This window comes from Neopelma chrysocephalum, unplaced genomic scaffold (genome assembly GCF_003984885.1).
Source record: "Neopelma chrysocephalum unplaced genomic scaffold, ASM398488v2 Primary Assembly neopelma1_95701, whole genome shotgun sequence".
Lineage (NCBI taxonomy): Eukaryota > Metazoa > Chordata > Aves > Passeriformes > Pipridae > Neopelma > Neopelma chrysocephalum.
Genome location: NW_020924364.1, coordinates 210324 through 233012, shown reverse-complemented (window position 1 = coordinate 233012; position 22689 = coordinate 210324). Strand labels below are relative to the sequence as shown.

Sequence of the window (22689 nt, the reverse complement as noted above, 5' to 3'; positions counted from 1 at the left end):
CCTCTGTAGAGCAAGATGCTGATACAAAGAGGTTATAGCAGGATATTGCTTGAGTGACATACACAAAACATATCTGATGTGATGTTTCTCATGTGTGGAATTTTATTCTCTATTCTTAGGGTGCATTTTGTTCTTCATTTAGTCCTGCTTTCATTTTTTTTAGGAAATAAATGAAGAAATATAGTCATGAAACATATATGTTTGCTTAGCTTGATTAGCATGAAGAGGTGCTAGTACTTTCTTTTTCTTCCTACGGTCAGTTTTTTCCTACATGTCAGTTCCCCAGGCAGGTATATTCCACTGAGGATAGGATTGCTGACAAGATTAAGATTCCTGCAGAAAAGTGTTACTGGTATGCTGTTTGTGATCCTCTATTTTTGATCTTTTTGTACAGATTAGGGAAGATTTAGACATGTGCATTGCTAGAAGTCTAAAATAGCTATCACTGCATTTGAGATGATCTGGAATAGAATGTTTTGAGCAATAGTAACTGGCTTAATTAAAGAAGAGTATAATATTATCTAATGCATTACCTTGTAAAAATGCTCATCGAACAGTTAAGCTTCAGTTGACTTGCCTACAAATTCACAGTGCAATTAGAGTAAGAATAAAATCCAGTTGTCCTGTTGTTCTAAACAAGTATTTCCAATGTCAGGAATGGCAGTATGTATTTTAACTGTAAACTAGAGACAAATACAACAAGTTACAGCACTGCAGCGCTGGTCCTTTCCTCTTGACAAGAGAAACAGAAACGTTAAAAAAAAACACAACAAACAACAGCAACTCAAACTATCTTATTTAGTCCTTGATCCATTTTTACATGCTTGTTTTTATTTGTTTTATATTAGCCTTTCACATTAAAAATGTTAGAAATCCAGGTTATATTTTACTTAACTGATGGACACTGAATCAGTTATTACTTTCATCCTGATATGAAATTCAGGGGATATAAATAAAAGCTGAAGATTTGATATTGGATGGAACCATTAATGCATCTCATAATGTTAGAAGTGTGAATAACTTAAATGAAAGCAATTTTCTTAAAACGTTTGGGCCATTGAATTTTTGATCAATTAAAAAAAACATAAAAGCATCCTCAGCTAAAAGTTGCTCTTATTATGCAAAAGAGAGAAAGCTGTATCTTTTTTTCTTTTCTTTGAAGTTTTCTTAAACTTTTGGTCATCATTAATAATATTATAATCCCTTTTGTAAACTCTAGTTGTAGCACTTCTCATTAGTAATGTTATAACCTTATATAATAATTTCCTGTATTGAGACATAAGTCTCTGATTATCTTCAGTTTGAATTACACTTGATAATTCAGTAGTAATTTGGTAAGGCAACCAATGAAGACGTGAAAATAGAAGCAATTTAAAAGACTCACGTTGTAATGTCAGACAACTTTCAGATACAGCATTTCAGTTTTTCTTCTGCTTTCGAGTTTTGGGCATGGATGAAAAGTAATCCTTTTAGAGTTATATAGTCTGAGCAGATTGTAGTAGTTTCAGGTTTTTGGGACTCCTGTTCCATGTCATTTGACAGGGTTGAAATAAATAAATAACCCACACCTAATTAAACATACTTTTGTCCTGTGAATGCTTATGACCGAACCACTTTTGTAGTTTCAGAGTGGACGGATAACACCACCACGACGAGCCCCATCTCCAGATGGCTTCTCTCCATACAGCCCTGAGGAAACAAATCGTCGTGTCAACAAAGTCATGCGAGCCAGGCTGTACCTGCTGCAGCAGATAGGACCCAACTCCTTCTTAATTGGAGGAGACAGCCCTGATAATAAATATAGAGTGTTTATTGGGCCTCAGGTAGAGCATGTTTTTTGTGTTGTTTATAGCTTTTACCAATTCATAGTTATTCTTGGAAAACTGTTCAAAGCCAAATTAGATCGATCAACGATTACAGTTCTATAAAGCAATGTCTAAAAGTTGTAATTTGTGCTTGTGTAGTATAATGATCAGCTTCTATTTTGTAAATCAGTTTTGTCTGAAGTTTCTCTTTAAAAAAAAAAAGACTTTAGTTTGGAAGTAATTATTGTTGTTCTGTCTATTTTTCATTCCTAGAAGTGGTTCTTAATTAATTGTCTTGAGTATTTTTGGTTAAAATTCGGCCACTTACTTCCTCTGTTCATTGGATATATATAAATGACAAGTGAGTGACATAATTCCTGTAATAGTGTGATAATTTCATTAATAATCCCTAATGAGTTCCTTTTTCATAGACTTACTTGGTACTAATGTGATGCAGTATTGGGATATATCTAGGCTGGGTAAACAGAAGCATCTCATTTAAGTTTGATTGCTGTCATGTTGTGGATTTATGATTATATGCATAAATTCCTTCTGGTATGAAGCTTCAGTTGATTTAAAAAAGGGGGGGGATAAATTGAAAACCAGTGTTGTAATTGTCTGCTTTTTCATTTGTATTTTTGAATATTATTTTGGGCTTTCTCATTTTCTATAAAGCCATGTAAGAGGGTATTTATGCCTATATATGAAATATTTTGCATAAACTCCTTTTTTTTGTGGGGGTGGATAGTGTATGTTCTGTCATGCACTTAAATGTGGAAAACTGATGAAGTCAGTAGATCTTTAGCATATACTTTTCTTTGCAGACTTGTAGCTGTGGCCGTGGGACGTTTTGTATTCATCTGCTGTTTGTTATGCTGCGGGTGTTCCAGCTTGAACCCTCAGACCCAATGCTCTGGAGAAAAACACTGAAAAACTTTGAGGTGATCAATTTCTAATAGATCTAATGGCAGATCTAAAATACACTCCATGATGTCCTTAGAACATTATCTTAAAAATGCTGAAAAATGTTGGATTTCAAAGCCATAAGAACATATGTTTTTAATTCAGTCTCAAGAGCTCTGTAAGTGGAAAAAATTACCTGCAAATATAAGACATAGCTAAATGAATAGTAGAGAGTTGTAGTTGACTGAGTGATTCAAATCTTGAGATTTTCTAGTCAAATTTGTAGATCTGTCTCACCAACTTGCGAGAAGGTAAACAGAACGTGGGACTTTGGAAGTGATTATGTGTATACTTAGAGCTGTTATTAATTTCTAATAAGAAAACAAGTTTTTGTTGTAAAGCGTTTCTTGTGATCTGTTTAGTAGTAAGACTTCTAAAATTCCTTCTGCTAATGCATTATTGTAAAGGTGAATAAGGATTTTTTTTAGCAGTATTTATGCTTTGGTAATATTGCTTTTAAATACAAGCTATTCACAGCATAAACACGACTGTTGCTTTCTTTTTCTGATGTTAGGTTGAGAGTTTGTTCCAGAAATATCACAGTAGGCGTAGCTCAAGGATCAAAGCTCCATCTCGTAACACCATCCAGAAGTTTGTCTCACGCATGTCCAATTCTCATACATTGTCATCATCTAGTACTTCTACATCTAGTTCAGAAAACAGGTTAGTATTTTTTAAAAGGAATTAAAAGCTTTATTCTGTAGTTTTAGAATCACCTACATTCTTTTTGTTCAAAGCTGCTTTCATTTCAAGCCACGTTAAGTCTCTGCATTTTTGCAAGCAATTGAGTCAAGCATACATTAGTCACTGTGGTACCAAGTGGGCATATTTGTTTCGTAACTTCTGTTTGGAAAGTGTTAAAGTAGAGTTGTGAAAAGAATTTTTTTGACCCTATGTGAATTTGGGAAACAAACTTTTGAAATGTAAGTGCATGACTGAAGCATATATTAACTTGGAAGCCTATTTGTGTGGATTTGTTCAAATACAGCACCTTGTGCAAGTGTTGACTAAAGAATAAACATTTTTCTTTATCTCATGTCTTGCTTTGGAGAAAAGTTTATGCCTATGACAATATACTGAAAAAGTTTTGAGTAATTGCACTCTGTGTAATCATATATAAAAATATATCTATATAAGCATAAACCAGCGTATGTTTTTAGAAACACTTGATTTAAAATGGGTGATTAAATTGTTTTAAGAGAACTATTAAACTATTAGTTTTATAGTTTATATGATATTAAATAATACCTTGTTTATGAATTTTAAATGGTTTTATTATTTGCTTTTTTTTTCCCAGTACTACTTCTACTTGAGTGCTTTTACATGTTCTTTTCTGTGATTTTGAAAAGATACTGCTTAATTATTTAAACAAGTAATTTGTCCTTGCATTAGTTTGTAGGTGAACTGAACATTATCTAGAGAGGTCAAACCACAGGAGGCAACACAAGCTGAGGCTTTCTTTTGTGTGAAATGAAATATAACTGAAGAAGTACCTTGATATGTTACTTTGTGATAAGCATATAATTAGATTAATATATTCAGACAGATTTAAAATTCTGATATACAGACTGTGACCTTAATTTCATATCATATTTTAGTTATTTTTCTAAATTGAATCACTGTAAATAAATGGCATAAACAAAGCTGTTAAATACATAATCTACTCTGGAACTACTTACCTGGCAAGCCAATGCCTTTAAAGTAGATACCCTGTGTAGCAAATTTTTTTTTTTGCAAACCTCGCTGCATTAGTTAGCACTTTTTACAGGATGAAAGATTTTTCAGTTGCTTGTCAGTACACCTGGTGATTGGTTCCTTGCAATCCTGATTCAATGGCAATCCTGCCATTTTGTGCAAGTCTAAATTTGTATGGTATAAGTATTGGGGAACACTGAGCATCAGATTCATTTGAGTTAAAAGTTCACTCAGTCCTGAGTCACAATTACTGTGACTTGGACTTATTTTTTGTTTACTGCTAATTCTTCAAAAATAAGTTTCTCGTTAATATGTATATGTGCTATGGAAATGAATTTTTCACTGTTTTGGATTTTTTCAAGGAAAAAATAGGCTAAACCATTTGCAAAGAAACAGAAGGGAATACATGTGTATAGAAATAATGTATGTACAAGTTAGTTTTATTTTAAAAATATATTGCTGGTGAACAAATACAGACTTCTTGCAAATCTTTAGATGCACACCAACTATAACTTATATATTTGCTATGAATAATAAGAGTTTTGCACATTTAAACAATATTGCAAAAGGATAAAATCTGTGTTTTTCCCTGCATGTTAAGTTTGGAATAATTTTTTTGATATGTCTGGTTATATCCATTTAAATATTAAGGTGGGGGAAAATAAAATAGAAACACCTTGTAAAACACGGAACATAGGTTTTTTTTAAACATTTGCATGTGACATGTAAGTATGTTAGTGTTCATGTGAATTTAGTCCATCAGTTTCTGTTAGTGGCAGAAAATTCTTGAGTAGTTGTTGATTTTTTGAGTTTTATATATATGTTCGTCAAATAGTATTTACAGTTTCCTGTAATGGACTAAAGAATATCTTGTGACTCCGTACTCTGAAAGGAGTGTGATGGAAAAGAAAGTTGATAGTTTTCAAAATATAAACATTTCTTAGTTTTTCAAAACCAGATGATAGATTAAAAAGTGAAGGTTGGTTTGTTTAAAGAAGCCTTAGGGGAAAAAAAACATTAAGTGGCCAAAGCTGGGCCTTTCAATATCTAATTGTTATCTGACCTAGTTTGAAAAGATGTCATGCGTTCTTTGACTTTCCCTTTCATTTCAACAAAGTGTTGTCTGTACTTAGTGCTTCTCAAAATCTGGTTACTTATTCAGACCAAGGTTCAGGAGAATGATTCATGAATTGCCTATAGTTATCCAGAAGTGACTGTTTCAAACTGGAAGTTAATCTTTTTTGCTGCTGAAGCCTGTTCTGAATTTTGATATGCCACTTTTACAATAACAAATACCTGTTTTTCTAGTATGAAGGATGAAGAAGAACAGATGTGCCCCATTTGTTTGTTAGGCATGCTGGATGAAGAGAGCCTAACTGTATGTGAAGAAGGCTGCAGGAACAAATTGCACCACCACTGCATGTCAATATGTATGTTATCATATTGGTTTTGTAAAGTTCTGGTGACTCTAAATATGCAGAAATGTAACTTCATATGGATTTGGGTTGTGGTTGGTTGGTTTTTATTAAAAAGCAGAAACCTTCTCTTAAGTGATAACTGTTAACTCTGTGAGAGTTTGTCATCATTCAGGTACTATTAATATGCCTTATTTTATCGCTTTTTCACAAATCAAGTTTGTAATTTGATGCTCTGAGAAAGAAGTCAATTGCAGGGCTAGGAATTTGAGCCTCCTTTACCTGAGTGAAAAGATTGTCCAATTAGAACAAGGTTAGGAACAAACTTTCAGCCCTCTGTGAGTTGTTATTAGCATGCATAAAAGTCATCTACTGTCAACTATTATATTGTGAATTATGAAGTATGTTTATATAATACATTAAAGTATATGAATATTTACAGTTTGCTTTAACAAATAAAATTTGAAAAAGTATTGCCTGTGTTTGAGGTACAAAAGGAACTGCAATTCAGTTCATTTCAGTATTTATAATATTAATTGTAGTACTAAAGCATTTCTTCATGCAAATAAAAATGTTTAAATGCCCAGGCTGTTGCAAATGGCTCAGAAGTGTTTATTCTGAAACTAATGTTCTTCAGTAAAACTTAAAAGTAGTAATGCCATCTTCTGACTTCATACACTGTAAAACTGAAGGACTTATTCTGTTGCTGTGTTCCAGGGGCAGAAGAATGCAGAAGAAACAGAGAGCCACTCATCTGTCCTCTTTGTAGATCTAAATGGAGATCTCATGATTTCTACAGGTGAGGATTCAGTTGGTGTATAACAAAAACTATCTATTTCTGGATTCTTTGTTGATGTTTCTAAGTATGCTGAGCTATTTACCTCAATAAATGTTTAATTTGTTAATCCATGTTATTTGTTGTTGATCTGTAGTCATGAATTGCCAAGCCCTGTGGATTCCTCTGTCCTCCATGTGGTTCAGCAACAATCTCAGCAGCAATCTACAGCTGGATCACAGAGAAGAACCTATGACAGCAATTTTAACCTTACTCATTATGGAGTCCAGCAGATACCTTCTACATATAAAGATTTAGCTGAGCCATGGATTCAGGTAATTTTACTTTGTAAAAGAAGCTTCAAGTAAAAAACTGATTTTGAACTGTTTTGCTAGATTTGTCAGATCAAAGTTCAAAAATTTATTCTAAATCCTGTCGGCTTTATGGTTGATTATTATTAGAAGGTTATATTTAACTTGCATCAGAAAAGAAGGTTTTACAGTCTTGTTTTAACTGAGGCTTCAGTTCTGAACCTAATCTCATGCCTCATGTCAAAGGTCCATGTAATAAAATTTAGTATTCTTAACTCTGGTTTTGGTTGTGCAAGGTATCACATAAACCTGGCTTATGCAACACAACTCAGGTAAAAATAAGTGCCAAATGACCTAAATATCATCTACAGTCTAGAGGTGGGTTCAGCTGAGCAGAGGTCACACACTTAAAAATGGGAGAACTTGTATCTCCTACATTTCTGCTGTTATTTTGTCTGGTATAGACAGACCTTGGTTTCAGGATTGTTTATATCGATGTCTAAAAACCAACTTTATACTGCATAATTAAAATTCAAAGTCAATGAAACCATCCACATAGTCATCCTTCTGCTTTTCTTAACAGTTTTTAGATAACCAGTGACTTACAATTTATGGTATTTCATTTCTATCACAGAATCTGTTTTTTAAGGCACTTTACCTTCTGACACATTTTTCCTTTCAGACTTGATGATTTTTCACTAGAAACATTTATTTCCTCCTTTTCATTGCTCTTCTTAGGTACTTAAGTTGCAGTATTATTCAGTTGGACTCCTGTAATGTTGCTTTCTTCCTTGGCAGGTATTTGGGATGGAGTTGGTTGGCTGCTTGTTTTCCCGAAACTGGAATATACGAGAAATGGCACTTAGACGTCTTTCCCATGATGTTAGTGGCGCTCTGTTGCTGGCTAATGGTGAAAGCACTGGAAATTCTGGAAGCAGCAATGGAAATAACACAAGTGCTGGAGCTCTGGGAGCAGCTAGTGGGTGTTCTCAGGCCAGTATTTCAGGAGATGTGGTGGTGGAATCCTGCTGCAGTGTGCTCTCCATGGTCTGCGCTGACCCTGTCTACAAAGTGTATGTTGCTGCTTTAGTAAGTAGTTGTTTACTCGTATTTTAGTAATTTACTAGTTACTTCACTTTGAAGGGCGAGGGAAAGGGAGAAGATGTATGAAGTCAGGCATCCAGTAATTGTTGTTGAGCACCACTGATGACTTAACTTTTAACAATCATTTGAAAGTGGGGCAGTGAAAATAGTCATCATGAGTGAAAGGACGTAACTTCACCGGCCAAATATAAGGAAGCACTTGCTACAGTGCTAAGTATTGACAGTGTGTCTTTCTAGTCTGAAAGAAGACCTGACTAGTTCTAGCAGTGAATATGTAGTAAGCTATTTATCCTTTGAATATATTTTGAACACAATTTATGTAAAACTTAATTAACAACTCTTCAAGGTTTACTTGCATCTCTTTAAAAAATAAAAATTATGTAGCTAATTTGATTTCATATATATTGCTTTTTTCCTTTCTCTTAGAAAACTTTAAGAGCCATGCTGGTGTACACTCCCTGTCATACTTTGGCAGAGAGGACTAAATTACAGCGACTTCTCAAGCCAGTTGTAGAGACAATATTAGTTAAATGTGCAGATGCCAACAGGTATGGTGTCTCATGAACTTTATTTTCAATTGTTACTAAAATATCTTAAAGCTTTGTTTAATGCTATTCAGGTGGAACTAGTTGGTGGTAAAGTAAAGTGTGTGGATCATAATTACATCATTGTTTTGTTTCTCTAACTGCTGCCAGCAAACTTCTGGCTTGAAAGATGTAGGTTTTGAAGGCAACTGATCGTACTTTTCCAACACTTAAAATTTTAAATACTTTGCTTTCATAAGGCCTTTTTTCCCCCCTTAAAATAAAGGAAGATATTAGGTGCAGTCATGAACCATCCCCTCCATCACAGTTGATGTTGCTTTGGTCTAATTCTCATGACCTCTTTAAACTGTCCTTACTTTTCCTATTTCAGCACAAGTTGTTGCATATCTGTGCCATGAAGTGTTAACATGAATATAACACTTCTGGTTTTTAATTCAAAGTGTAATGTTAGGAGACAGCTATTCAGAGTAAATGCCCTTGGCTTGAGTCTTCCTGTCCTAGGCTACCCTGTTTGTTCTGCCAGATCAACCATTTCTTCTCCTGTACTGTAAACTAGATACAGAAGTCCACCAGCTTGAGTTTTGTTTCTCTAGTTTTAGTTTCTAAGCAGCATGTCCTCTGAAACTGCAGCTACAGATGCCCCAGTAATAGTCTAGCAAGAGATTATCTAAAATTAAAGTAATAAGTGAAATAGAACTCTTATTATGTTGTTTTATTTCTGAATCTGGCCACTTTTTGCAAAAGGATGAAGTACGATTTGGGTTTCTGTTTGTGTATTAGTGATAAACATTACATTTTTGGAAGTATCCTTGTAAAAAATGTCACAACTATTGGTAGCTTAGAGAGAAAGGATTACAGAAATTTACTGTAATAAAGTGATGTGAAGTCATTTTACACACAATCCCTAGCTAGTGGTTTTTGAAATATAATGAGTAGAATCTTTTTCCTTAAAAGCATTTGCTGAAAGAGTTCTTTTTTTGGTTTTAATTTCTCACAGTCGAACGAGTCAACTTTCAGTCTCAACGCTATTGGAGATGTGTAAAGGTCAAACTGGCGAGCTGGCAGTTGGGAGAGAAATACTTAAATCTGGTAATAATAGCTCTTGATACAGAATTGAATTATAATTGCAAGCAAATACACTGGGATTTACCAAGTATCAGCATGGCAAAGAGAACAGTATTCCTCTAACAGTTTGGAAGGGTGATAGTTTGGGCACACAGTGTGCAATTCTGTAAGATACTATTCTGATCTTTATTTAATCTTCACTTTATCAACTTTTTTATAGGATCCATTGGTATTGGAGGTGTTGATTATGTCTTAAATTGTATTCTTGGAACCCAAACCGAATCCAGCAACTGGCAAGCACTACTGGGGCGACTTTGTCTAATAGACAGACTTCTGTTGGAATTTCCTGGTGAATTTTATCCCCACATTGTCTGTGGAGATGTTTTACAGGCTGATACTGTAGTAGACAGGTACTTATGTGACTGTTACTCTTGTAGTTGAATTTGTTGTTGGCTATTTCTTAAAAGAAGTATTTGTTCTAATTTTTGTAAACAAATAGCATATATTTATATGTGAAGTGTGCTTGATTTATGGAGTAAATGGTTGCCTTTTTTAAAACTTCTGATCTGTGAAGCAATGTGAAAGCACAAGTGCAGCAATAAATCTCCTTTCTACTTCAGAACTGACAGCTAAATACATTGTCTTGAAACTACTTTTTTGGCACTAGTTAACTAGAGCATGTCAGTGCATAAAAGACCTTTTCTCTTTTTTTAGGTATAAGAAACTTCTCTCCCTCTTAACTTTCGCCTTGCAGTCAATTGACAATTCCCACTCAATGGTTGGCAAACTGTCACGAAGAGTATTTTTGAGTGCAGCAAGAATGGTGGCAAGAGTGCCCCATGTTTTTTTAAAGCTGTTAGAAATGTTGAGTGTGACAAGCTCAAGTCATTATGTAAGGATGCGTCGACGCCTGATGGCAATAGCAGATGAAATGGAAATTGCAGAAGCCATTCAGCTGGGCATGGAAGAAATGCACTCTGGGGAATGTCGGCATGAAGACTTTTTGCAGCTGCCTGTACCAGATAACTCTCCAGAAGCTACAGAAAGTAATACTCCCAACAATACTGTCCAGTTATCAGGGAAAAGTGTGAAAGGTTTAAGTGATAAAAAAATGAGTGCCAGTCCAGAGGACATTTCTGAGACGCTGGCTGGCCTTGCTGTGGGACTTCCTGTTTCATCAGTAACCACAGAGCAACCAAAACCAGCCCTTCAAACAAAAGGAAAACCCCATAGTCAGTGTTTGAATTCTTCTCCCTCCTCCAGTCATTCCCAGTCACTATTGCCAACACGTCTGTCTCCTTCAAGCCCATCTGTACCAGCTGGCCCTGTAACAGATGTCCCTAAACTCAGACCTCAGGGATTTGTTCCCTGCAAAATCCCATCACCTTCTCCTCAAACACAGCGGAAACTTTCTCTCCAGTTTCAGAGAAACTGTTCTGGAAATAAAGAATCTGAGAAACTTTCTTCAGTTTTTACGCAGGCCGGGCCATTGTCATCCAGTCATGTACACAGGCCAAAGCCATCACGACCCACCCCAAGTGATGTGAACAAGCAAGGAGAAACCTTAAAAAGCAGTATGACACTTGACCTGAATGACATTACACAAAGTGATGGCAATAGCAGTAGCAGTGCAGTTATACCAAGTGAAGAGACAGTGTTCACACCAGTAGATGAGAAGTGTCAGCTGGATGCTAACGCAGAGCTCAGCTCCAGCATCGAGGACCTGCTTGAAGCGTCCATGCCAACAAGTGATGGCACAGTTACATTCAAGTCTGAAGTTGCAGTTCTTTCTCCTGAGCGGGCAGAAAATGATGATACTTACAAAGATGATGTAAATCACAATCAAAAGTGCAAGGAAAAGATGGAAGCTGAAGAGGAAGAAGCTTTAGCTATTGCTATGGCAATGTCAGCATCTCAAGATGCCCTGCCAGTAATTCCCCAACTACAGGTTGAAAATTGTGACGATATCATAATCATTCAGCAGGATGTAAGTATACCTAAGTCTCAACTGTGGTTCACTGAAATTATAAAGAAGTGCTGTTATATTTCAAAAGTGATATAAGACACTAATATACTCAGTATCCTTTCCTAGGAGAATGAGTATAAACTATCTGCCAGTTGAGGGTGCTAACAAAATCCTCCCATGTTATTAACAAATTTAGAGAAGGTATTTGGAACAGAAACACCATATCATGTACCAACATTTAAAGTGGCAAAGAAGTAAAATTGGGGAAACCAGGAAATGAGAACAAAGGTTTTAAGCAGGAGTAGAACTGTGCAGAGTTTTAGTGTTGATTTACTTTGAAGGCAATTGTACAAAACCAAAGTAGCTTCTGAAAGAAAAGGCAGAGTGGGAAGAGATCTTGTTAGCATATCTTGAGAGAAGATGCAAGATACTTTAGAAGTCAGAAAAAAATACCTATTTATTTGCAAATAGACAAAAGCACAAAAAATTAGAATAGAGAAAGGTGTATTATATGTGTGATCCTTTGTATAAGGTAAAAACATATGAAGCGTAAAACAGAAGGAATAAATTAAATAGAAAACAACATGGTATTGGTTCTGTTTACTATAGGTGCAAGTTAAAATCTTAACTAGATGTGAGACCAGAACAGAAAAAGAAGTCATGCTTCTACTTGTGTCCTTAAATCTTGCCTTTCACCTTCAGGTAGTAACACAGAGGAGGCTCTCTGTTCCTACATATAGTAGGAGTTAGAGAATACATTGGTGCTCTGATCTCAGCTGAAACATATAACATGCGGTACAAAGAAGTGTAAGGGAGAGGACAGTCATATAAGCTGGGCTATTTTGTAATGTTTTAGAATGTCTGCATTTTGGATGCATGCTAGTAAACTTGGAATTGATTTTGAATTTAATTTGCAGACACCAGAAACCTTACCTGGACATACCAAAGCAAAACACCATTACAGAGAAGATGCAGAATGGCTTAAAGGTCAGCAGATCGGTCTTGGAGCTTTCTCTTCCTGTTATCAAGCTCAAGATGTGGGAACAGGGACATTAATGGCTGTAAAACAGGTAAATATTTCAAATACTTCACTTTCTTGTGCTTGTTCTTCAGTATTTTTTTTTAATATTGAATATAAAAAGCTCTCTGCTCTCTCTTGTGTTCCTTGCTCCTTCTGCTCCCTGTCATGTGTTCTTACATAATACATAATTTAAAAAGTCCTTATGTGCATAGTACTAGCCTAATATATTTAATTTTTTTCAATTCTCTCTAAAATTAAAAGCAAAAAATGTCCTTTTTCATAGGCCCATTTTCTTTAATAGTTCCTCAAAATGCATTTTTACTTTTATCAAGATGATGAATTGGTAACTGAGTTAAGAATGGAGCCCAGATCTCTTGATTCCAAATTAATGCCATATTTGCAAGATAGCTGTTTAGTATCCCCTTACTTGACAAGAATATTTTTCCTACAGTTTATAAGGAGGAAATATAGTTTAATGCTTGTTTCCTCTGATTCAACTTTGTTAACTAACTAAAGCCAACTTGGAGGCAAGTATTTTTAATATTTAAGTTAATAGATACAGGAGGGTGGCTGAGAAGAGGCCCAAATGCACATGCTTCACTCAAGATTTTTGAAGGTTTTAGATGTGACTAAATCGTTCACACTTATGATGCCCTAGGTCTGAATCAGTGGTAACAACATGGAGGGAATTTTAGTCCCAACATTTTCTTATAAATTCTAGAATGCACTTATACCTGTGGAATTGATTAAATGTTTTGAAATTGCTCAGGGAAAGAATATCTGTCACCAGCTATTCCTCTTTTGAAACTCTTTTGCTTGTGAAAAAGTAGGACTGTCCATATAGTCCTTGAAGCTCCTCTTGGAGAGATGATGATTATGGTGATGCCTGAGGGAAATTCTCTGCAGCATACCATTATTTCATATTTAATATGGATCAGAGCTGAGGTTAGCTCCAGTTCTATTATAGGAGTTCTGATCTGTTATGTTCCCCCCTCAGTTGAATTTCTGGGATAAGAGCTTTAGTTATGAAACAATTACCATTTAACTAGTAAAATTTTACAAATAGCACTGTCAGAATCCCATTTCAGGCCTTATCTTTCTTTCTTTTCCTCAGTGTCTGGAAAGCAGGGGTTTTTGTCCTAGTTTAGGCAGAGAGATGTTTCCCCACTCTGTACTGGAAGAGATTCTTGTTGTTATTTCCCTAGAAGATCGCTCTTAATTTTCCGTGACTGTCTCACATGGAGATACATTCTCAGCTGAAGGGGTTTGAGATAAAGAATACTTGCAGATGGTGAAAACCATCCATTCTTCTTGCTGTACTGAAGGGGGATTACAGGAGGACTGGTAGATAAGTTAGGTAAGTCTGAATATCGTATTTCAAAACAGGTGACGTATGTCAGGAACACATCATCTGAGCAAGAAGAGGTAGTTGAAGCATTGAGAGAGGAAATAAGGATGATGAGTCACCTGAACCACCCTAACATTATTCGAATGTTGGGTGCTACATGTGAGAAGAGCAACTATAACCTCTTTATTGAATGGATGGCAGGTAAGCAACTAATGAAAATACCATTTGAGTCTTGAAATATTTCATATTGTATTTTGCATCACTTCAGTTTGTGAATTTGTATTTTCATTGCTACTGGTAACCAGTATGAAGGTCTACATACAGGACAGTCGAAGTGGTCGTAGCAATATTCTTATTGGTGCATCTTTTTGTGATTTGGAATTTTCCATACCTAATCTGTCATACAGTTAAAGCAGTTGGAAACCTTGAAGAAAGATTCTACTTTTCCTTCAGTTTCTGACTCTAAATGAGAAGTTACAAACTTTGGTTTATTTCCAACTGAAGTGCCTGTCCCTCAAACCGTTTCATTTTCAGTGTACCTGTGTAGCTTCGAGTTATTACTAAAAATAACTTTGCTAGAAAGTTTGAAATACCTGTCACTTGCTTTTGTCCCAAGCATTATCATAAAAATTGTGTCAAGTGACATGTAAAGGCATTTAAGAACTTAAAGTAAATTTCCAACAATAGCTAATAAGCAGGATGCTTTGGGAAAAACTCAATCATATCTCAAATATATTAACTGGTAATTTAGTAAAAAATTTTTAAATCTTTTCATAATTGTATAGAGCAGGGACAAGAAAATCTATGTCTTTTTTTAAAGAAGTAGTTTTATTAATTTTATGAATGGAATGTTGTTGCCATCCAGTTACCAAGACTAGATTTGGTGTTTTATACATCCTTATTTCTTGTAAAAGAAGGGATTGCACCTTAACTTGCATTCATTGGCAGAAACAACTTAGCAATACAAGAGTGGTAACAAGCAAGCCCACACAAGAAGTAGTGCAGGAAGTATTTTCCAAAAATTAAGAGTGTTTAACTTCTTAATTAAATTTTTTTAAAAAATATTATTTAGATAATGAAACGTCAGGGATTGTGTTTACCTCATTCCAGCCCAAATTATATTAGCATACTTTGAGAGACACAATGTAAATCCAAAATCTTGAGAATCTAGAGACCTATTTTGGAAAATAGGGGGAGGATACTGCTTTTCCTTGCTTGTCTGCTTAGTTCTTTGTTACCATACAAGTACTACTACAAAGGTAAATTAAGATCTTCAGAGGGAGTGCTTACTGGAGGCTGTGCATATCTATTGCCCGAAGAAAAGCTAGTGTTCTGCTGCTCACACGTTAATGTGAAGTGTGGATAAAGTGCAGGTTTTTTATCAGCAAAAGTACTTTGTACACTAGGGATTTGTACATTCTTTTAAGGAAGTATATAATTATTAGGAAGCATGAGGATTTGTGTCTTTAATGTGTACAATTCCATGTAGAAAGTAATTAAGGGACAAAGTATATTACTTTTTGCCAATGAAACTCTTAATTTTTAGGGGGTGGGGAGGGAGAAATCTAGTTATAAATTAGAAATACTAATACCAAGTTCCAATTTTAGGAGGCAGTATTGCATTCTAGTAATAGAAAGTCCAAGTGTTGATAGAACGTACTGTTTTATCTTTTAGGGGGTTCAGTTGCTCATTTGTTAAGTAAATATGGAGCCTTCAAAGAATCGGTAATTATTAACTACACAGAACAACTGTTACGTGGCCTTTCTTACCTCCATGAGAATCAGATAATCCATAGAGATGTTAAAGGTGAGAATTATTGAGAATGTCTTTTAACAAGGAATATTCATAAAGCAACATCTGTTTTGGCCTGAGACCTATTGCTTCTCCCAGATACCATCTCAGGAGGGGTACTTCTGATGGGATTGTCTGGTCATTCTTAAGAACCTTTAATTACTGAAATTAATCAAAATGTTACTGAAATTAATCAAAATGTTCACAGCATGCTTAGGGATATTTGCTACCCCTGCTGACAGTTTGGAAAATTTGTTTTTCTTAATTGATTAAAGTAAGATATGAAGTTGCCCTGTAGTTTTAGAGACTGCTACTTAAATTAATGTAAATGTTTACACTGAAATGATAATAAAATCTGTGAACAAGCCAAGATAAAGAGACGAGTTTTCTAATTATAGGACTATTATGATGAGTTTTCTTCCTTCATCCAAATTGAACATAAATACAGTTGTACCTTGAGAAAAATGTGGACTTCACTGGGAAGTACCAGTCTTAACAACTTATCCCTTTAATGTTAACTATAGCTGTCCATGAAGTGGAGATACGTCTGTATAAGTAGCAACGTATCAATGGCAAATACTTGCCTTTACTAATTCTTCTTAAAATAGTAAAGCTTTCAATTGCCCTGTAATTCTCTTTGAAGCAACTCAGAGTTGCTTGATAATGAAATAAGTTTAAATTTCATGAGGAGCTGGAGGCAAGTAAAATCTCCAGGATTTTAGGTCACCATTTTCTTGCATTATTCCATCTCCAGGCATTGTTCCAGAATCCTGTGTTTACCCTAGTTTGAAAGTTTGGTTACTTCTGTTAATCTCTCAAGTGGCCTCAAACTGTGTGCAGTATCATTCAGGCATAACAGAAAAGTGACATTAGACCTTGTCCTTGATTTTTAGACTTCCTTGATAGTGGGGTGGGGAATGTTAACCTAGTTATAATTTTGAAGTGGAGGGAGGAAAAGCGTCAACTGTCTGTTCATCCTTTTGCCTTTAATAGAAAGCCAACTAGCAGTATTTTTATTGTGCTGTTGACAGGTGCCAATTTGCTAATTGACAGCACAGGTCATAGATTAAGAATTGCTGATTTTGGAGCTGCAGCCAGGTTGGCATCAAAAGGAACTGGTGCTGGGGAATTTCAGGGACAGTTGTTGGGAACTATTGCATTTATGGCACCGGAGGTAAGAAACTAGCTTTAGAAGTTATTTCAAAAAGTTTGTTTGAACTCTTTAAGCTGATTCATATGGCCAAATAACAGAAAATTGGTGTATATGCTTCAAATGTGTCTTAAATGCCTTGGTTCTAAAGATTAGGAATGATTCCAATATAGCAATCGTGACTGCTGTAAAGGTTGTTGTAGGTAGTTTGCTACAAGATACACCCATCACAAGTGTTGTTACTAAAGCCCAAATGGTCATTTGTTCAAAAACTGTTGTAAGGTATTTTGTTTTGCCACTTGATGAGGCATTTTATTTACTAGATCTCTAGACCTGTATAAATCTTATAGCATTTACATCACTGATAACTTTCTCATCCTGAAATGTTAATCAGAATACACTTGATGATTTTTTGGGGTTTTGCTTCTAAATTACTTAAGAGTTAAGAGACTTTGAAGCATATAACCTGATCTTTTGTCTGCCTTTATATTCAGGTTCTGAGAGGTCAGCAATATGGTAGAAGCTGTGATGTGTGGAGCGTTGGCTGTGTTGTTATAGAAATGGCTTGTGCTAAACCTCCTTGGAATGCAGAGAAACACTCCAATCATCTTGCTCTGATATTTAAGGTGAGGTATTTTGTTACTGCCAGTGTTCTACAACAGACAACAAATTGTATACAGCAACATGAATTTTAGAATAGTATACAAGTATCAGCAGTTGTTGCAATAGCTCTTTTTTATATTGGATGTGTTAGTACAAAGCAATACTGGTACCAACATAACCCTACTTGCTTGTTTAAAAATAGATACCAACACAATAATATGCTGAGTCACGGAATTGTAGAAAAGTTTATATTAGAAGGGACCTTAAAGATCTTCTAGTTCTACCTTCCCTTCTGCCATGTGCAGGGACACCTTCCACTATACCAGGTTGCTCAAAAAGGTCAGTTCTAAGATATAAATACATAGTGTAACAGGCTAAAAAAAGAAAAATCAAGAATAGAGTTGATCTTTATTCTAGGCAGAAAATTGGGGTTCTAACTTTTTCTTACAATCCTGTAAAATACAGGACCAAAAGGAGGTTTTGTACCATTTAAGTGTGTATTCATATTTCACAGTGGGGAGAATATTTTGGTAAAAACCTACTGTTCCAAGTTCAGATTTTGCTGAAAGATATTTACCATTATGCCATGCTATACATGATTATTGCCCCTTCCTTTTCTCTGTCATCTATCTTGGCATTCATGTTTCTTACTGAAATCAGTTAAGTATATTTAATTCTAAAAGTCTAGTTGAATTTTAGGTATGAATGAAGAAAATACTGCTGCAAAGTGATCATCGGGATTTTCACTATCATGAATGAAGAAAGTGTTTGTACTAAAGAGAACTAGCACAGCAGTATTCAGATATGTTCTAATTAAGTACACTTGTGATAGGAGATGGGGACCCCTGGTGGCCTAGTGGTTAGCGTGCAGGACTCTCACCTCTGCGACCCAGGTTCGAATCCAGCCAGTCCCCCGGGCAGATGGAGCTCGTTAGCCCTGTGAGGCCATCCATCTATGAGAAGGTCACTCTAAACAAACCTACGTCCTGAGGACCTCACTGCCATTGTCCAAGCTTGCTTGGCCCCGGCAGATGAACCTTAGGATTAAAGGGTGGGCTCAGTTCAGCGCAGGCTGTGTCTCACCTAAAAAATCCATTGCGCAGGCTGGAAAGGTAAAAGACCTTTCCCCAAATCTTCGTTCGCGAAGACTGGCCATTATTATTATTATTATTATTATTATTATTTATTATTATTATTATTATTATGATAGGAGATGTAATTGTTATGGTTCTGTGTCTTTGTGAATCTAGTGGTGCCACGCTAGTGTTCTCAGTCATCTTGCTTAATTTGATCTAGAGAAGATAAAAATTAATTTGATTGGGGGAGATCTGCATCTGTCTGAGAAATACTGCCGTTTGGGGTGGTAGCAGAAATACAGTAAAGACAGTGCAAGAGAGCATACCCAGCTTAACATATTGTAAAGTAGCATCACTCAGCTTAATCTGTCTCCATGTTGGCTTATGCCAGTTAACAATGAAGGTAACTAATAGACTAAAGAATACCTGTATGTGTGGCATTAGAGCTTTTCCTAGGCCTGCCCAGCACATGATTGCTGCAGAATCTTGCTGTAAGGAGAAAATTTAGAGAAAAGTATAAGGAGAGTCAGACTGTGAAAAGCAATAGGCATAAGGACAGCTTAAACTGAAAGTAGTAATGTAGTCTTCAAACTGCAGTAGGAAATATGCTGAATGGAGAAAAGTTCATAAATATAGCTCATCAGCTGAAGTGATGAGCTTGTTGAAGGTTTTTTGGGGTAGAAGAGGGGGCTTAATTGCTGACTTCTAAAAAGTTGTTTTCCTTTGTTCAGATTGCTAGTGCAACTACTGCTCCATCTATCCCTACACATCTATCTCCAGGCTTGAAAGATGTGACTCTTCGGTGTTTAGAACTTCAACCTCAGGACAGACCCCCATCAAGGGAGCTGCTGAAACACCCAGTCTTCCGTACTACATGGTAGCTACTTATGTGTAAGAGTGAAATACTGAAGAAAATGCTACTGAATATACAATAACTGTCTTGCAGTGCAGTTAAGTGCAGCAAATTTTATTTTTCTCTGGCCTTAATGATAGATACATCAAGAACTTATGGCCAGTGGGGGATCCTACCTAAGTATGTGATTGACAAATCAAGATCTTTACCTAAGCTCAGTATGCAACATCTGACAATTTGTGCAGAGATTTGTAAACTGTGCCTTTTCAAACATCTGGTTCTGTGTGAATACAAAAGCATTTTTCCTTAAATCTGCAAGATTATTTAGCAGGTAAGTGATTTTTAATTTTATTTGGAGCACTTTTTCAGCAATATTAGCAGCTGAGAAGCTCAAGATCTATTTTAATATAGCTATCACTGTTTCCATTTCACATCATGTAGATGTTCTGCATTTATAAGTTTTCAGTAGTGGTTAAAAGGACATTCTGTATTTGTCCTTTTACATGATGTTCTTTGAGTAACATCCAAATATTGATGGAAACTTTAAAAAAAAGGCATATTGTCTTCCTATAAAGTAAGAGCAGGCACTCGTGGTTCACTGTGCATTTACTGGCCATGTAATTTCTCTTGAAATTAAAGTTTGTTTTCTTTGTGTTTTTAACTTTTGTGAAAAGGGGATATTTTAGTCTTTAGACAAAAAGATGCAAGCTGTGTCATGGAATATTTTCCTGACAAAAGAGTTTTAAAACCAGATTTGCTGGAAATCTGGAATAAAATGCCACCTTCAACAAGGATGTGTTGAAGGCTCTGATAGTATAGGTTATTTAATAAACACGATTGTTCTGTATAAAGCAACTTAGTCTGAATCATGCTAGAAGTTGTTGAGCCTTTTTTATTTTCATATAGCAGTTTCTTCTGGCAAATCATGTAGAGAAGTTTCATGTCAAAGGCCTCTCCAAACCCAGCTCCCACTAAAGTTTTTATGGGAGGCTTTGTCATCTACTTCAGCGTGAGCAGGTGCCAAATTCTTTGTGTAAAGAAACTGAGGTTACATTCTCTACTGATAAGAAGTTTTACCTGCTGTTTTCCTTCTGCCATACATCATCTATTTACTGTAGCCTTTAGTGATAATTAATTTGAAAATGTTAAAAATATTACTGTGAGAAAGGTATTTATTTTAACAAGAAACAAACTTGGACTTGAAGAGCACGATAAAGTAAAATGTGAAGTAAAGCTTCACCTGTAGCGCAAAACTTGTGGGTTTTTTTAGCAGCTGTGGATTTTTTTTAAACAGTTTTTAAAATTATTTTAAAGGCAGGTTTTTAGATTCCGATGCATGTAATTCTGAAGGAAAATGGCAGCTTTTTCTTTTGCTTTTTTAAAAATGGGGATCTTTTTTAATCTAATACTGATTGTGTTTAATCCATTTTGAAAAAAATACTGTTCATGTTATAACTCTTCAGAAGCCAGTTGGATTGTTGGACTCAAATAGAATTGGTTATTTTCAAAAACTCAGGACAAACTAAATAAGCTATAGTACCTTAAAATGTATAATACAAATTGGAAGTAAAACATCTTAAAGATAAGTTTACATGAATGATAGTGCTCATACTAATAAAAAATAAAGGCAGTGTCGTCAGTTGTGAATGTATTTCTTTTGGAAATTTTACATTCCTTTGTTTTGAATGATTGGCAGACTTAGAAGAGTTAAAAAGATAATACTGAAATGTGAAGTTTGGTAGCTCTATTTTGTACTTGACTTTTTTTTGGACCACTTCAGAATTTCTCATTCTAATAAGATTATTTCAAGTCTTATGTGCAAGCTTTAAAGGATGCGCTCTTGCCAATTCATGTACTGGAAGATCAGTTGTCAGATTAATACTGTTTCTGGCAGAAATGTAAACTGTATAAACTGATGAACCTCAGCTAATCAGTATTACTTTGTAGATCACCATGCCTACCACATTTCAAACTCAAACTGCCTCTTAGGTGTCCAAATGCATTTGTTTGAGTTTGTGTTTCGCTCAGCTTGCTGGTAATTGTGGTGTTTTTAAAAATGCAGATATGATGTAATATTCTTATTTTCTTTGGATCAAAGCTGGACTGAAAATTGTATTGTGTTAATTATTTTTTTGTGTTCTTAATGTTATTTGGTACTTAAGTTGTAAATAACGTCTACTGCTGTTTATTCCAGTTTCTACTACCTCAGGTGTCCTATAGAGTTTCTTCTACCAAAGTTCACTTTCACAATGAAATTATATTTGCTATGTGACTGATTCCTAAGACTTCCAGGGCTCAAGGGCTAACTTCTATTAGCACCTTACTGTGCAAGCAAATTTTACAGAAATCTCTGGGTTAAGAAATTTGGCTTTGTTGTATCCTTTGTTATTTTAAATATATCAAGATATTTTAATTAAAAGTTTTTACCCCATTGAACCAATTTTATATAGTATAATTTGTACGTATTTTGGTGTTTTTGTCTTTATAGTAAATAAAAGTTTTTGAACAAATCTTGTCCTTTGCTTATTAAAATGTCAATATGTTCAGTTTACTGATGTGAGTAAAATATTTCTGGTACACTTGACTGTTTATACACAATTTTGTACACCACACTTGGTATATCAAGACTTGTTTTCTAATATTAAATAACACATGAACGAGTTTTGGCCAATATCTGTCTATCTATCTATATATATCTTGGCTGTATCGATAAAGAATGGTTAGATAAGGGGCAGCAACAAAGACTAATTTTTTTTTTTTTTGAACTGATGATAAAGATAGCAACTTCTCTTAACTGATGATAAAGATAGCATCTTCTCTTATGACAACACTGTTATTTACAAACCTCATTTGTTTTTGCCTTTAGGTCAAGAATTAAATGTCTAAACTCTGCATTACTACAAATGTTACAATTACCTAGTCAGGTGAGCTGATTTGATTAGATCAGTTCTGGAGCCATTGAAGTGTATCTTGGAAGTCAATCTGCTATTTTATGTTTTTGGTGAAATGATTCTGTTTGAGATTTAAGTAGCAAATACAAGTCCTTCCTTGTTCAGGCAATCTGACTATGTATTGCAAAGCTAGGACTAGTTTCACTTGATTGTCTTTCTCCAGATATTTTTTAAATTTAAAAAATTAATCTTTTTTTTTTATGGAACACAATTTTCAACTATTGCCTTTTTTGTGACTACAAATTCTGTAC

General features: G+C 35.1%; 1 protein-coding gene across 2 annotated transcripts in view; it reads left to right on the top strand.

The window, feature by feature from the left end:
• MAP3K1 (mitogen-activated protein kinase kinase kinase 1) overlaps nucleotides 1-21997 on the top strand; it is a 58832-nt gene extending 36835 nt beyond the window's left edge. For both annotated transcript variants that reach the window (XM_027708172.1, XM_027708171.1), the window contains exons 4-20: nucleotides 1623-1823; nucleotides 2630-2746; nucleotides 3283-3431; nucleotides 5772-5893; nucleotides 6596-6677; nucleotides 6811-6988; nucleotides 7763-8053; nucleotides 8495-8616; nucleotides 9611-9702; nucleotides 9899-10088; nucleotides 10393-11665; nucleotides 12562-12714; nucleotides 14052-14214; nucleotides 15689-15820; nucleotides 16837-16979; nucleotides 17450-17581; nucleotides 19366-21997. In XM_027708172.1, coding sequence (XP_027563973.1) covers nucleotides 1623-1823; nucleotides 2630-2746; nucleotides 3283-3431; nucleotides 5772-5893; nucleotides 6596-6677; nucleotides 6811-6988; nucleotides 7763-8053; nucleotides 8495-8616; nucleotides 9611-9702; nucleotides 9899-10088; nucleotides 10393-11665; nucleotides 12562-12714; nucleotides 14052-14214; nucleotides 15689-15820; nucleotides 16837-16979; nucleotides 17450-17581; nucleotides 19366-19515 — 3690 coding nt within the window. In that variant the 3' untranslated portion in view covers nucleotides 19516-21997. The remainder of the gene's footprint in view (nucleotides 1-1622; nucleotides 1824-2629; nucleotides 2747-3282; nucleotides 3432-5771; nucleotides 5894-6595; nucleotides 6678-6810; nucleotides 6989-7762; nucleotides 8054-8494; nucleotides 8617-9610; nucleotides 9703-9898; nucleotides 10089-10392; nucleotides 11666-12561; nucleotides 12715-14051; nucleotides 14215-15688; nucleotides 15821-16836; nucleotides 16980-17449; nucleotides 17582-19365) is intronic.
• The last annotated feature ends 692 nt before the right edge of the window (nucleotides 21998-22689 follow it).